Below are 15,596 nucleotides of genomic sequence, written 5' to 3' on the forward strand. Positions count from 1 at the left end.
CGGCTTCATATATGGCAAGCAATAAGGTGAACTGTCATCTGTTCTGCCCCTCAGGTTGCACACAGACACCACTGAACAGAACATTGAATGGCAAGTTTTATGTAACAACGGATTTCAAGTTATAAATATCACTCAGCCATCATTTCAGGCATTGAAACACAGTTTACTTATTACCAAATATGATGTGTCAAGTGGTTTATCAAATCCATAAGAAAGAAGAAACCAATGAGACAATCCAACAATCCATCCTACCTCCCCAGCAAGTCTAGGACTGTCTACAATCAAATGCATACTGGAAGAAGAGAGATCTATTACCACAGTTTCTTATATTTTATATTTAGCAAGTGTTCCTATCATGCTCCATATGGTACTTTCACCCAGCACAACAAGCTCACCTGGATTTCCACCACCTGCCCAACTTAGTGGGTCATTCATTGCCTGCACATCTCTGATGCTCTGTCTCTGTGACAAACTTCTAGAGGCGAAGCTGCTATTGAAAAAAATTTGGCAATAATCTCTTTTCCTGCTCCAAAAACACATAAGAGTGGCAAAGTTGTTCTTAAAGGTGAGGCTGTTTTTTCACATGCTGCCATTAGCATTGAGGACACACTGAATTTTTCAAAGTGTTGATTAAAAGCAGATTCCTCTGGCCAGTGCTCCTCACACATGCCTCTCATCAGAAATCTGTAAAAAGCAATACTGAAAAGACTGGAGATATTTAGAATGGCTTAGCCTGGGACTAAGTGACACTGAAAACACACCTTCACTTTGATGCCATTAAAATGCAAGGGGTTTTCTTGGATATGGAAAAATCATTTATACTAAAAAAAAAAAAAAAAAATTCTGGAATGGTTTGAGTTGGAAGGGATCTTAAAGATTGTCGTGTCCTAATGCCCCTGTCATGGGCAGGGACACTTCTTTTTACCAGACCAGGCTGCTCAGAGCCCAATCCAATCTTGCCTTGAGCACTTCCAGGGATGGGGCATCCACAGCTTCTCTGGGCAACCTGTGCCAGGGCCTCACCACCCTTTTCTTCCATGCGTCTAATCTCCACCTTACAAGTTATTTATTAAATCCTTTGCAAGTGCAGAACTGAAGGAAGCTGACTGCTTTAATTCACATCTAGTACCGAGGTAATGAAAATACTTTGGTTTGAAATGCCTACAAAAAGTAGTACATCTCCAAGATGAATTTCTGAAAATACTTAATATTTGAGAAATATTTAAATGTACGATAAAAGTTCCTCCGTGGTTGCATAAGTAAGAAAGGAGACACACACATATATATACACACATTTACACATTTGTAAAGAAAGGGTAAGACAATCAGGACACAAATCTCAGATGAGCAGCACCTGAGTGATAATACTACCAATTAATTTCTAAAAAGTCTCCAACAAAAGTTGAAATCTTTTTTCATCACATGAGAGAGATGTTTTGGCTGTATTTACACATCGTCCTGAGTAAACTGGCTGAACTGCAAACCCAGAACACTATGTAAGAATAATGAAAGGAATGAAAAATACGTCTGCCTGGGCCTGACATTTACTAATATAAAATAGCCACTTTTGCCATTGTTTGAAGTAAGGGAAGCAATTAAAGTGCACAAAACCATTTTGATACCAGCACCCTATTTCCTGCACATGTTGGTAACCCAGGGGCTCCCCCTCCCTCCTTTGGTGCTGTTCATTAACTCTCCACAATAAACACCATCTTCCCATACCACACGTTTGAGAGCACTCCGAAACTGGGAGATTGGGCAACAGCACTGCTCTATGCAAAACCAGCCAAGTCCAGTCAGGAAACAGATTAATTTGAAAGCCTTAATTAATGACTGAACATTTATACAGCCAAGATTTATGAGTTACAAGGAAGTAAGTCCAAAACATAACACTCCCTCTCGCATGCACGCTCTTTAATGGTAAACAACTAGCCTAGGGTAAGATACTGTCTCAGTGCTCCAGTTCCCTTTCTTATTCCAACTTCCAAGCACTGACAGAAGACAAATTAATTTCAAACTTTTTTCTTTTTTCCCTGCTCCTCTATAAATATTGTTACTAATAAACATGGTTTAATGAAGACGAACTATAGATTATTTTAATAAATAAACCAATTTTTTTTTAGCTCATGGGTGCAAGGATAGAACATAACAAAGAAGAGGAAAAAACAGAATACTTTTTGTATGGGTAAGTTCATAACATTTATTTTCTTGTGAAGAAAATCATAAACAAGAAGAGAAAGGTCTTTATACATATAACTATATGCAAAAAAAAAAAACTTCTAAAATCCCCCCAAACCCCAGATTTGTCAGCTTACTTCACAAATACTTTTGCAAATTTAGTAGCAACAAATGTTAGAAATGAAGAGTAAGTTTTAAATTTTTAACATTTTGACTGTATTCCATATTCCACTTCTGAGATGTGGAGATGATCTCATTATGATGAGCTCTTGCTATTTAAATCTTAAAACAAGACTGCCAGCAACACTTCTTTGGAAGTCCTCAGGCCTTAAGAAAAGTCAAAAATCAAGAAAAGTTTTGTTCTCTCTTGTTTACACTAAACTACCGCACTCATTTCCTTGCCTTGCAAATTCTGTTATGCTAACAAAAGAGGGCAGTTTGGTTCCCTGCCCCTTGGTTTATACAACACAGAAATACCCAGAAACGACCACAGAAATGGCAAGATCCCATGAAATGAGGAGCCTGTGATGAGCCCTCCAGCCATACTTCGCCCTCCCTGGCAAGAGGACTCCCCAAAGCCCCTCTCTCCAGCTACACAGCCACAACCGCCACTTGCACATGTAACCAGAAATACAAGTGGCACGTGGCTTTTGGGTTTGGGGTGTGTGTTTTCTGCTTGCTTGTGGCAGTGATGAACAGTCAAGTCCCTGTCCTTGCATGTCATGGGAAAAATCCCCAACAATCCATCCTGCTGGCTCCTGCTCTTTGGTCCCTCATCCCTGGCTGAACAACAAATCCCATGTGGTGCAAGGGAAATCAGCTGCTGAAGAGACTGAGCAGAAGAAGATCTCCTTATACAGACTCACAAATACTGACAAACACACAGAGTCTGAGCTATAAGCTAGGTACAATTTTTTTTAACCCCTCTTCTTAGTTTTATCACTGAATGAGAGCTCACTGGGAGCAGTTCTGGAACAAGACAAAGTCGGTTTATTCCAGTGAAAAGTGGGCAAGAGGACAAAACAGAGGACAAACTGCTGCCCTCCTCCTCTTTTCACTCCAACGGTGTGTTTCACTGTGCAATGTTAATGTAATAGTATTTTTCTGGTTTTATCACAAATTCACTTTATTTGCTAGGAAATGAAGCAACAAACACTACATCTGTAAGATGCCAATTACTTTGAGAAAATCACTCCCACCCCCAACTTCCCAAAATAAGAAAATAAAGCATCAAACAAAACCCGAAGCAACTCTTTTAAAGTGGACAAAACGCTTTTGGTTCTCCTTCACTGACAATGGGGATGTCAAGACCAATTAGCACTTGCAGTCATCTTGGGGTTTGCTCTGTTTTCTCCCACTGCAAGTGGTCAGGCCAGATCCGATGGCTCCCTTCTATACACGCAGTGCCATGGACAAATTACAGAAGACTAGGACCTGAAAGGCTTTTTTCTACCCAGCTATCCTTGACATTTTCATTACTCAAAGACAGGAAACAAAAAGCTTAAGCTGAGAACTAGGTGATAGTTTGAAAAAAGTTTAATTAAAAAGTAAAACAGACCATGGAATTGCTTCGAACATAGCTAATAATTTGCTGCAGAGTTGTTATTGCGCTGCTTCCATCTGCCAATAACCTTTTAATCCTTTTGCCAAAGGCAATCCAAAGCTTTTCCATATGTATGTAACGGTAACCATAAAAGATAACTTGGAAATAACTACTTCCAACTTCTGTTATACAAAAATCTGAGCTACAGCAGTGCTTGTGCCCATCAGTTTTCCAGCAGAGCTCTGGAAAACAGAAGTTACGTGGCAAGAATTGAAACTGCCCCATTTGACAATGTAGGTTTGGCTGCAAGATCCCCTGTTCTCACATTCAGCATCAGTGACTATCTTAATTACCAACAACTTCTCAAATGGTTTCAGAATTAACACTGAGAAGCTTAATCTCACCAAAAAGCCACCAGCTCCAACAATGCCATTGCTAAAGTTTGTGGATAAAAAAAGGAAGTGAAACAAAAGCAGACATTTCCACTATTCTATCCCCAAAAAATCTCACTTAGAAAAAAAAACTTACACATAATCAAAACCTCTTTGAAAGGAATATAGCAGAGTGCATTTTCGAACTCAAATAACTTTATGGGATGACAACTGCATAAGCCTATGCCTTATACACATTTTTAGGGACAGGAAGTATCAAATCAAATCACAGTCAAAAAGCTAAGGAAGAAACAAAAAAACTCTCCCACTCCAAATGTTTTATCAATAATGATCACTCCTCAGAAAATAAACTCAAAATTCACTTTACACAAGTGAAATATCATTTCTATCATAACAGAAAGCAATGGAAGCTGAATACTTGGTGCATGTACTACACAATGGTAGTTTTATTAGTGAGAGCATTTAAGCTTGAAATTAGGTACATTTATTGTTCAAGAAATTCACAGCCTATTGTGATTTGATTTTATTAGATATCATTATTCATTATTAGGTTCCAAATTTTTGCAACAGAAACAATGACTTTTTGCAGATTACTGCCAAAAGCAAACATCCTATTTTCCCTGCACACAAAGATACCAATATATGTTCAAACATTTTAATTCACACACAGAGCCCCAGCTCTCCAATCTTTGCAGTTCAGTGAAGTGTAAACAGTCAGTGTTGCCATTAAAAGAACATGTTCTTCATTCACAGCAACAATAGCCAGGTAGATTAACAGGCTTTTACACCTGGGCCCTATTATTCCTCTGCCATTCATTAACATTTCTTCTACCATGACAGCAATTGAACTGGCACAGTCCCAGAAACACAAGTAGGTCAGCACAAGGTGTTCCTCTGGATGCTTTCATCTGCTATAAACATCCTGAATTAGCCTTCAGGATCTACAGCCTACTACATCTAAATATTCCTAGTGCTAATTAAGATCACAGTCAGAACTATTTCAGATCTCACTGACCAAGTACAACCCGTGGTTTTGGAGAGCTGATTCTATTAAGGATGGAAGGTAATTTCATTGCAGAAGTGGAAGCCTTCTGCAGCTCTCCTGGCCAAGCTGATGCTGGACATCATGCCTTGGTGCTACCTTCTTGAAATCACAGAATCACATAACGGCCTGGGCTGGAAGAGATCCTAAAGAACATCTCTTTCCAACCCCACCATCCTAGGTTGCTCAGAGCTCCAACCAGCCTGGCCTTGGACACTTCCAGGGATAGGGCAGCCACAGCTTCCCTGGTCAACCTGTGCCAGGGCCTCACCACCCTCAGAGGGAACAATTTCTTCATAATAATCTAATCCAAACTTATTTTCTCGCAGTTTGAAGCCATTCCCCCTTGTCCTGTCACTACAAGCCCTGCAAACAGTCCTTCTTGCATGGTCCCTTCAAGTACTGGAAGGACACGATTAGGTAATCCCAAAGCTTTCTCTTCTCCAGGCTGAATAATCCCAATTCCCTCATCTTTTCTTCATAGGAAAGGTGCTCCATCCCTCTAATCAACTTGGTGGCCCTCCTCTTAATGCAGCATATCCAGGGGAAAAATAAATATACATGTAAAAAAAGAGAAATTGAACACTGAGGACAGTCAGACATTGCATACTATTGATGCAATGATTAAAATTAATCATAACAGGCCCTTAAGCAAGTCAGACACTTGCTAATCTTAAGGGCATGAGAAATAACAATGAATATGTAAGAATATTTACTTTCCCCACCTACCCCAGTTTATCAAAAAAGTTGATACAAATCAATGAAATGAGAAAACTTCAGACATACCTTTTACTACTGCACTAAGACATACTTAGTATTTACAGCAACTTGTGTATGTTGACAGGATGTGGCCCTGAAGTTGTCATATAAGAGTAGAGAACCAGGAATAAGTTTCTTTGAACTGCAGTAACTTTTTGATGACTTTGCCCAATTTGTACTCCTTGTCTTATACTTTAGGACTAGAGTTGAGACAAACTCCAAGCAGCAAGTTCACTCCTAACCACATACCCCATGACACATCATAACTTATGAGATCAAGTGCCAGCACTACAGGTTTAAATCAGAAAAACAGGTCAGTGTGAGAAAAAAAGCACTTTTCATTTTTTTCTTTTCCTTTTTTTAACATAAAAGCCAATTCTTCAACTCTGAACTGATCTAAGCATTTGTATTACACCAATGAAAGTACTTCAAAAGGCAGAAATAAGCCAACACTTTAAATTCCTTCCTGATCATTGCAAATGCAATTTTCACTCTGAACTTCACATACCCCCTCTTGTGATCATTGCTATACTAAGAGCGTGTGCTTTAAGACATTGAAGAATAATCCCCACTGTCTGATTAAAAGAAATTAAATTAAAAGTTTCTAGAAATAACTCACAGGCAAAAAATAAAACTCAAAGAAAACAATAGCACTAGGCAAAAGAGACATATTTTTTCCTTCAGGAATGAATTCCCATCTGCTTTTAAAGAGCAACATGTTTTTCCACTGCTGGGAATTACAGCCAAGCCCAGGACAATAAAGCAGCAAAGCCAGAGGCAAGAGCAGAAGGCAAGTGAAGCTGGCTGACAGAGGCTGGGCCTAGGTCCCTCTTTTATAAGCCTGTGTGACAGTGGCAGCTCAGCAGTGCCCTGCTGTGCTGGCAGCATGCACCCCTCTGCCACCCTCAGCAACTGGGAGCTCCTGGTTACTCTGCCATGGGCGAAGTTGTGGGAAAATGGGAAGGAAAAGACAGGGAAAGGAGGCAAACAGCACAGCTGGTGCTGCTGGCAAAGCCATGCATCTCCCCTGGCCTCAGCTGGTTTGGTGAAACTACAGCTGGTTTGTGCAAGCTCAAGGGAAGGGAGCTTGCTCCTGACACAGGTGATGCTCCTACTGATGTTCTTTCTCTAGACACTGGATGCAACAAAAAACAGCCCTGCAAAAGTAAACACAAGAGTGCTCACTTACAGAACCTTTAGAGGATGATACCTTTAAAGTAGTTAACGAAGAAAAACACGTTGAAATCAGCTGTAAAGTTCCTGCAGCTGAACTGTTTTGGCATTTAAAGAATCAAAATCTCAGCTCTTTTGGCTTTATGGGGAAAAAAGAAATCTGGTTTGAGAAGCAAACAAAATTTCATACCTCAGCATTGGTTGCTGCTCATTCAAATTCCCTCTGGCCTTTTTCCCCAAGTTCCTCTGAGGACCACTGTTCTTGGAGTTACTTACGAAGCATTTTCACCTGTGTCCTCCTGAGCTGTTGATGGGTCTGACCTTTCCGGAAACACTAATGTCCCTTCAGCCAGATGCATTAAATCTCCTCTGCTTGATTAAACTATTAGCAAATCATTATCTCACTGAAGGAGAAAATGTTCTTTCCCAGATGAGCTTGCCATGCATAAATTTCAGTGCCAATACTCCCCTCTACACCAAACCTTATGTTTGGCATAAATGTGCTAATTGCCAGCCATACTCTACATCCTCACTAGGTCAGAGCACACAGCACTTCATCAGTCCTCAACTGAGACACAACATGATGAAAATCCACTCACTGTGGGCAACAGCTCTGAAAAATGGGTGACAGGAACCAGATCTTTCCGAAGTGTGTGAAAAGAGCAGGGAGAGGCGGAGTAATGCCCCCAAGTCTTGCTTTCAGCACTGCCACGCCAGTGCCATTCCCAGACATCCCCAGGCGCTCACAATGCCCTCATTCCCAGTGTGCCCAAGCACATTCTGCACGTAGGAGACTCCTGCAAGACCAACAGCAGGCAAAATCCCATGGGAAGTCCTGTGTAGTTACTTATTTCCTTTCCGGTGATTCATCTCGTTTATCCCAAACACTAACATTTGGAAAACATTCCCAATGCCAGATATTTTCTCACCTTCCAGACACCTGTGCCAAACACATCCTTAGCACTGATAAATGTGTGTAGGAAGGAGGTGATCCCATGCTACTCATATTGGATGAAGGCTGAGACTTTTCCTCATCCACCCACACAAAAATGTTCACTTTTCAATGAGTGATATAAATTAACAGATCCTCTGCACCAGTCCAAGAGAAACATCAGAGGTTCATCTGAGGCCTTAATCTTGCTACATTTCAATTTGATGGCATTCCTCACCTTGAAAATCACATTTCATTGTTCAGGCTACTATATAGGATTGAAACTACTGGCCTTTAATAATGTTAAGCAGAAAGCCTTTCCCTTAAGTCTGGAAGATCTTTTTCTTCATGTAAAGCTAGATGTAAAGAAGATAAAACATCCATATATTTTGAATGTCCATTTTTTTCCCTATATCTAAACCCTCTCTCTCCTTTAGTGTAGATGTTCTTTACTAAACAGTCAAATCTTTCCCCAGTCTCTTAAAAGGGTCTTTACCCTCCTGTGCACCAATGGTGGAACACATCCTCATCCCTTGTGTATTTAGTAGCTTCCTCTGTATGAAACAGAGGATTTTGGAGAGGTTTGGTTGTTTGGGGGTGCTTTTAATTAAAGTTACTAGTTTAAATATGTCAATATCTGGCAAACAAGAACAAGCATGTTTTGGAATACATATTTTAAGAGTCAAAGACTTGAGTTAATTTCAGCTGGTTTGCTGCTGCACAGATCGCTTTGGCATCACATCTGCTCTTATTTGAGCCAGAAAAAAAAGTTCATCAGCTTGCTTTTCTTCCCCTTCATTTTCTGGGCTCCCATTGAGAGTTATTGCAAAGTGAGAAAGATATTTTTTACATTAACTGTTCCACTTTGATTCAGAACCAGTGAAAGATTTACAGGTTCCAAGATTCCTGCTCTACTCTTGTGTCCTGTAAGCATGGAAACTGATAATACTATAGAAACCATGCCAGCCTTGGCTTTCACCATGACCTGCTTTCCACCAATTTAAAAGCAGTCAGTCCCATTATCTTACTTTTATAAGCATGCTTGTCTGAGGAATATTGTCATCATACCCAGATTATTTATTTTTTTATTACTTCCAACCAACTTTAAACTCAAAACAATTCAACACTTGATTTCAGTTTCTGCCTAAAACCTCCCTCTCTGCCTTTTAAATTGTAACAAAAACTTCATCTGACTGTGGCTCAGACAATAAAAGAACATCTCCCATTCTGCTGGGTTTATTTTCCTTTTTATCACCTACTTTCTGGAACAAAATATTTCTCCAGTGGGGAAACACTCTCTTTATCCCTTGCTTGTCTAACCCCAAACTGAAAAATGGAGCACCTGAGTTTGTGGAAAGCCCATCTTTCCTAAGGACAGCTGGCTGTGGCAGCACCATGAAAACAAGGAAATGAGACCCAAAGAATTCACACTGCTTGTACTTTAAAACATTGATTTTAAATACTTCTGTGGTCAGATCTCTAATCATCCCTACTTCAGTGGGAAATAAAACAGATAAAACTTCTCATCATGAAGTACAACAGTGAAAATGCTCTAGGAAAAGCTGTGGTCAGACTGTGAACAACCTCAGAGCACAGACATTCTAATTATATAAAACAATTTAAAAATCATCAGTTTTATAAAAGCTGGACCTCCTGCAATTTGGCCCAAAATAAAATGCAGTAACCCTAAAGAAGAGCCCAAGTACTGCTGCAGAGCACTACTTCAGAACGGTCTGGAAATGAAGACTGCACTCAAATTCCAGTATTTCCAGAAAGCTGATGATTTCTTCGACCTAAAAGTTAACTGTACAGATATTGCTCATCTAATGTCTTTTTTTTAATTAAACTTCACTGACACACGACAGAAGAAAACTGTAATTCACCCTCATAAATTACCTTCCACCTTCCTTCACATGAAACAGTGGGAAGTAATCACCCTATTTTGCTATCTTGATGTATCTTTAAAGGTAGTCATTAAGAGAAACGTACATCCAGCAGGTGAACAGAGATAACTGGTCATAAGCGATGACAGGCAAAAATACACAAGCATCTCATCTGAAAAGGGGCCAACTTGGAAGCCAGATGCACACTGAACCATCCACTTTCCTGGCTGTTTATTCAGCTCATGTCAGGATGATTCAACGCATCTTTACACGCAGCTCCCTATTCATACAGCATCTTCTAGTCACAAAACCAGGCATTTTCCATTTCTTTCTCTGAACAAAGGCTAGAACAGTGGAATGGGAACTTGCCATTCAGCAGCGGAAACTATTTGTAAAGCTGGGAAGCTGGAGACACTGAGAAGAAAAGGCTTTAATGAAACTGGCCACTGTGTATGCCAACTATCAAGACTTTATATATTCTTCCAAGGAACCCTGACTGAGGCTTTTTCTGTATTTATTCTTTACATCCCAGTTATTATAATACTTCACATGATGCAAAAGAACAAAATTTGTGAGAAGCGCCATATTAGAAACAGGCAGCTTTTTTTTTCTCTGCAACCAGGCTGTAGCTGCACTCAATGACCCATTAACTTATCTTTGGTTCTGTACAAAGCCAGCACTATGACATTTGTGACTCGTTATCAGGGCAATGGAATTCAGCACTAGCTTTTCAGCTGATCCAGATCCAAAGGAAATCCCCATATGCTTGGAATTTCTAAAATACAAGCACTGCAGTTGTTGCCTGGTAAGGCGACAGTTGCCATATGCAACAGAGGAGATGTTTATATTTATATTTTTGGAGGCTTGTAGCTGAGCCAGAGGCAGATAAATTTTCCCAAGTTGTGTCACTGTCCCTCAAATATAAACATAACTCTGTTACAGGTCACTGCTCCAAAACATGGAAGCAGTAGAGCTGTGACAGTCTTCCAGACCAACACTTAAGTATGAAATCCTTTTTATTATTGCCTTTTTCCATTGTGAGAGCCCACATTCTGGGCAGAAAGATGTGCTACACAAACCAGCTCTGCTTGCTACACGGTGTCCAATCATTCATTCATTCCCAGAGTGCAGTCTGCCCTGTGCTGTGGAGGAGGAATAGCCCTGTGCTGTTTGGCTTTGGTGTCTGCTGTGACACAGCTTCCCAAAATGACCCTACAGCACATGTAGCAGTGCCCACACCAGCCAGAAGTTATGAGTAGGCAGCACAGCATTTTACAGACTACCAGCATCTAAGTGACAGCTAAATGAGGAGAAGTGTGGCCTGGTAGTACCACCAGTCCTTTGAGAAGGGCCTTCAAGCAATCACACAAATCCTCCACAATCACCCAAGACAAAAGTTTAGCTTATTTCCCTGCCTTATAAACAGCACGCGGAGAGATGGGAAGCCAAGGCAAGCACACCACGTTTTCCACTCTGCTATGGAAAAATCAGAAGGTGACTATGTAATTAGATGGTGTGATAATGCAGACACTAGGGCTGGCTACAGCAAGGTGGAAATTCTGGTATTTCATACCTTTCAAGAGCTCAACTTGGCAACCTTATTAACATTCTTTGAATTTTTGAATTAATATAATTACTCTCAATTAATTAAAATGAGGAAAGAATGACATATCCTTTCATGAGACACTGACATGAATAATATTCAGGGAGCAGAATGGTGACCACTAATATACTGATACTTATTATAACTGCCAGGCAGCAGCATCTGAGAAAGTTTCTCTGTCTGCCCAGGACAGGAAATAATTGTCTGACATCCACTGTCAGAAGCTAAGTAATAGCAACAAGCTATAACAGTAAGTGCTGCTGTGAAGTCTTGATTATATGGAATAGGAAAATACAAGCTTCAAAGTGACTCCTTTGCAATTCCCCTGCATTGTTTCTTACTTCCATCTCTCCTCTCTCCTCCTGAGGCTCTCAGTCACAATCCTGCGCTCAAAAGATTCCCAGAGATGTGGGGGAACTGTCTGGAAAGTCTGGGAGAGCTTGCCTCCACCTCCCTCCAGTCCTGGCAGCACATCCTTAATGAGGCTGCCTGCAACTGTATGGAGGCTCAATCTGAAAGAGACCCCTCCCCTGGCACCACTCCTGTGAAAGGGACCTTGAAGTAAAAAAGTCCCAGATTGCAAAAACACAGGAATATCTGAAATATTCCCTTTCATAATTCCTACCAGCACGCCGAGAAAGCTCAAAGGACATTTGAGTTCAACTTTAAACACCATTCATGCACCGACTCCAGGATGTTTTACCTCTGCTCCTGAGTACTTCTGTGTGCGCTCCACGAGCTCGGCCAAGCAGACTTCATCACTGACTGGCATGGACTGGAAAAGAAGCCTGAAGATTTCCTTGCGAGCGGCTGCATCTGGCAGTGGCACATAGATAATTCTGTCTATTCGTCCTGGCCTCAGCAGGGCCTGCAATGAAAGCATCACAGCAAAAGTTACAGCACACCAAGGAAGTAAAAAAAATACAACTCAAAAACACCACCACCACCAAATAACCAACAGTTTAAACAAAAGCATGAACCTGCACAAGAAAAGACAGTAAGGCTAGTCAGCTTGTAAAATACCAGTTTACGGAAAAAAGGAATCATAGATGAACCACAGGCATTTTCCTAACACGATACTTCTAGACTTGTTGCAAGGTGTGCTGGAATGTTAGGACTTGGCAGGAGGAGAGGTGGCAATGGATACATCCCAAGTTCAGATCTTCCACCAAGCCAACAAGCAGAGAAAAGAAGGGTTTTGTTGGAGTGAATCTTACATTATGGATCCATGTTGCTTTATCCCACATTATTAGAGCTCCATATGCTTACAGACAAGCAGATTACTCTGATGAGGTTTTTTATGCAAAATAAGGTAACAACAGAGAGAGAGGCCAGTGATGCATAGCTCCATGCACATGTGTTTGGCCTTGCACTTTGGGTGTTCAGGGTTACTCAGTTTATGTTGGGGGTGGGAGGGTGGCAGAGCAAACAGAGACAAAAAACCTAAGATGAGACAATGTCCACAAAGGGCAGCATGGAGGGTTCAGACTGGATGGGAGGAAAAAATTTCTAGAAGAGAAGCACAGCCTCAGAGCAGGTTATTGGGGAGGCTGTGGAAACTGTGCCCTTGGTGGTTTTATGGCTCAGCAGAGGAAGCCAAGATCTGGTGAAAGTCCCGTGTGTGCAGGAGGGGACCGCTGGGCCTCTGGAAGCTCCCTTCCAACATCTTTCCGGACAGGGTCAAAAAGTGAACTTTATCTATACATAAATCAATTATATCCAATACAGAGGAGAAACCAAGCTCTTAAATTTATGAGAAGGGAGGAAGCTCATTTCCCTATGTTTATAAAAAATCTCCAAGATTTCTGAAAACCATCTACAGTAAAAAAAGTAAAAACCCTCCAACTTTTCTTACTTGACACTTGGAAAAAAGAAAAGCAAAATACAATAATCCCATGCATAGCAAATGCACATAAATAGTATTTAAACTACTTTTTAGAAACCAAACAATGTTTGTAAGATTCAGTGTGTAACCTAAATTGTTTTTATGTTATGGTTCTCCCTTGGGTAGACTAGTTTGAGTTCCAGATGACTAGAGATATTGCATGGCTGTCCTGGGCTGTCAGCCAATAAGTCTTTTCCCAGCCTGATCATGTCAGTGAAAGTCATGCTGAAAAAATAGTAGGAAAGAGCTTTCCTTCCTGCACAGCATTGATCAAGTTAACACCCTTCCTAGAGTTTCTTTAAAAAGACTGTTGTGGTGCTTTAGAGTGGAAAAAATGTATCCTGAATGTTAAGAGACATCTTGTTATTTTTAAAACAAAGCATGAAAATGCTCAGCAGAAAGTGCATGGCCCTGTGGTGCTGCACGGAGCTGTGCAAGGACAGAGCAAGGCTGGGAAGCCCACAGGTCAGTACCCAGCCCAGCACCCTGTCTCTGCAGTGGCCAATGCTGAATCTCTACAGAAGAGAGCAAGAAACAAGCTGTCCACTGGTATTTGCTCAGCAGACCGTGCTGTTTTCCACTCCTGATGAACTCACCCAAGAACTCAGCTCACTGACAATATCTTGTATAATTCACTGTCTAAATTGTGTGTTTGTGTGAGAATGTTGCCATTTTTTGCCAACACACTTGAAAGAGAAATTTGCATTTTCAAGACTAGGCTTGGAGGGAGTGGAATTAAATTGCAATTGTGTTCTGCGTGCTCTTAAGGAAATGCCCATAGCTAATTCTATTATTTAGAAGAAACAAGAAATGTTCATGTGAGTACGGTAGTGTCTCTTTCAAACCAAGGCAGGTTTCATCAGGACACCCAGATAATTAGAACATCTTCTAGAGCCAGCTTAACTTCCCACTGATGAATGACCAGGGTTGTGGTGCAGGTGGGACAGGGAAAATGCTCAGTGCCAATCCAAGCACTCCATTGCCTGGCTCTCAGTTCCAAGACACAAAAAGCACAACTGCAGACAGAACACAGTGAACATACTTTTTTCTGGTCAGTGACTAAAATCTGTGTTTCCTCCAGTTTGTCCCCAGTGCTTTGTGTTTTTACTTATGTTGATAGTTGAAGGCCCAAGTTTTAAGCATACTATCATTACTTTTTTGCTACAATCAGGCCCAGGGACCTTATCCAAGGCGACCAGATGTGCTGGGAACAAAAAAAGCACAAGTCGGTTGCAGCAGTGCACGCTGGCTATATCAACACATATAAAAAGGAGAGAAAATATTCTATAACCTCAACTTGAGACGAGAGCCAGACTCCCTCCAGCCCCTGGAGACAAAAGCAGATTGAACTGAGAGCTGGTCTCCACCAGCCCTCCTGACATGGTGACCCTGGGAGACCCTGGGCACAGCCTGACTGCTCCTGGCTCTGCTGCCATTACCTTGGCCCCTTGGCAAGCCACCAGTCTCCCCCTCTCCATGCTCCTGAGGAGATAAATTCAGCAGGACAGCGTGAGGAAGGGGCCTGCTTTGACCTATTTGGTGTTCCTGGAGGAAAAAGGCCCAGTGAGGGGCTGTGGGTGGACTGCAGAGCTGCTCTGCTGCTGGCTGCTCAGAACACAACAGCAAGATGAGGCCTCTCCTGTTTGCAGGACATCACAGTGCCCTCCCAGGCTTTTCAACTTTGCACACTTCTCACAGAGATGCTCTTCCTTTCTGGCCAAAATAATTCAGAACTGCATACAGAGGCTGGCAGTAAGGGAACAAGACATCCCTCAATATTTTTGCTCACTGGAGAGAAGTGAACTCTTCTGGGTTGCTTAGGGAAGCCTGCTGGGGCACATGCTCTGGGCACCTGCAGCACTTCAAGTCCAAGGCCCAGGTGATGCCAACCAGCAGGGCTAAGTTGGATGGGTGCTGGCACCACCTTTCTCCTCAACACCATTTTTTGTACAGACCTAGAAGCTTCTGCTTTTCTCAGTGGGATGTTGTGTGATCCAGCCTTCACCAAAGGTAGGGCTTTGGAGATGGCTGCTCCAAGCACACTATGACTTTCACAGGCCATTCCAGAAGATGGAGCTTCAATCTTGCAATGTGCACTTTGAAAATGGGGAGGAGTGATAAGGACAGCCAGGTAACTGCCCTGGGCTGGGTGCAATGGGATTAGGTGGTGACCCACTGGCAAGGCACAAAGATGGATCCATGTTGGT

General features: G+C 41.6%; 1 protein-coding gene across 1 annotated transcript in view; it reads right to left on the bottom strand.

Moving 5' to 3' along the window:
• The window catches only part of SPATA5 (spermatogenesis associated 5), a 161,959-nt gene that overhangs the window by 21,540 nt on the left and 124,823 nt on the right, over positions 1–15,596 (bottom strand). Inside the window, 1 exon segment of the mRNA XM_053975256.1 lies at positions 12,208–12,372. Within this exon segment, the coding sequence (XP_053831231.1) occupies positions 12,208–12,372 (165 nt within the window).

This window comes from Vidua macroura, chromosome 4 (genome assembly GCF_024509145.1).
Source record: "Vidua macroura isolate BioBank_ID:100142 chromosome 4, ASM2450914v1, whole genome shotgun sequence".
In the NCBI taxonomy this organism is placed as follows: Eukaryota; Metazoa; Chordata; class Aves; order Passeriformes; family Viduidae; genus Vidua; species Vidua macroura.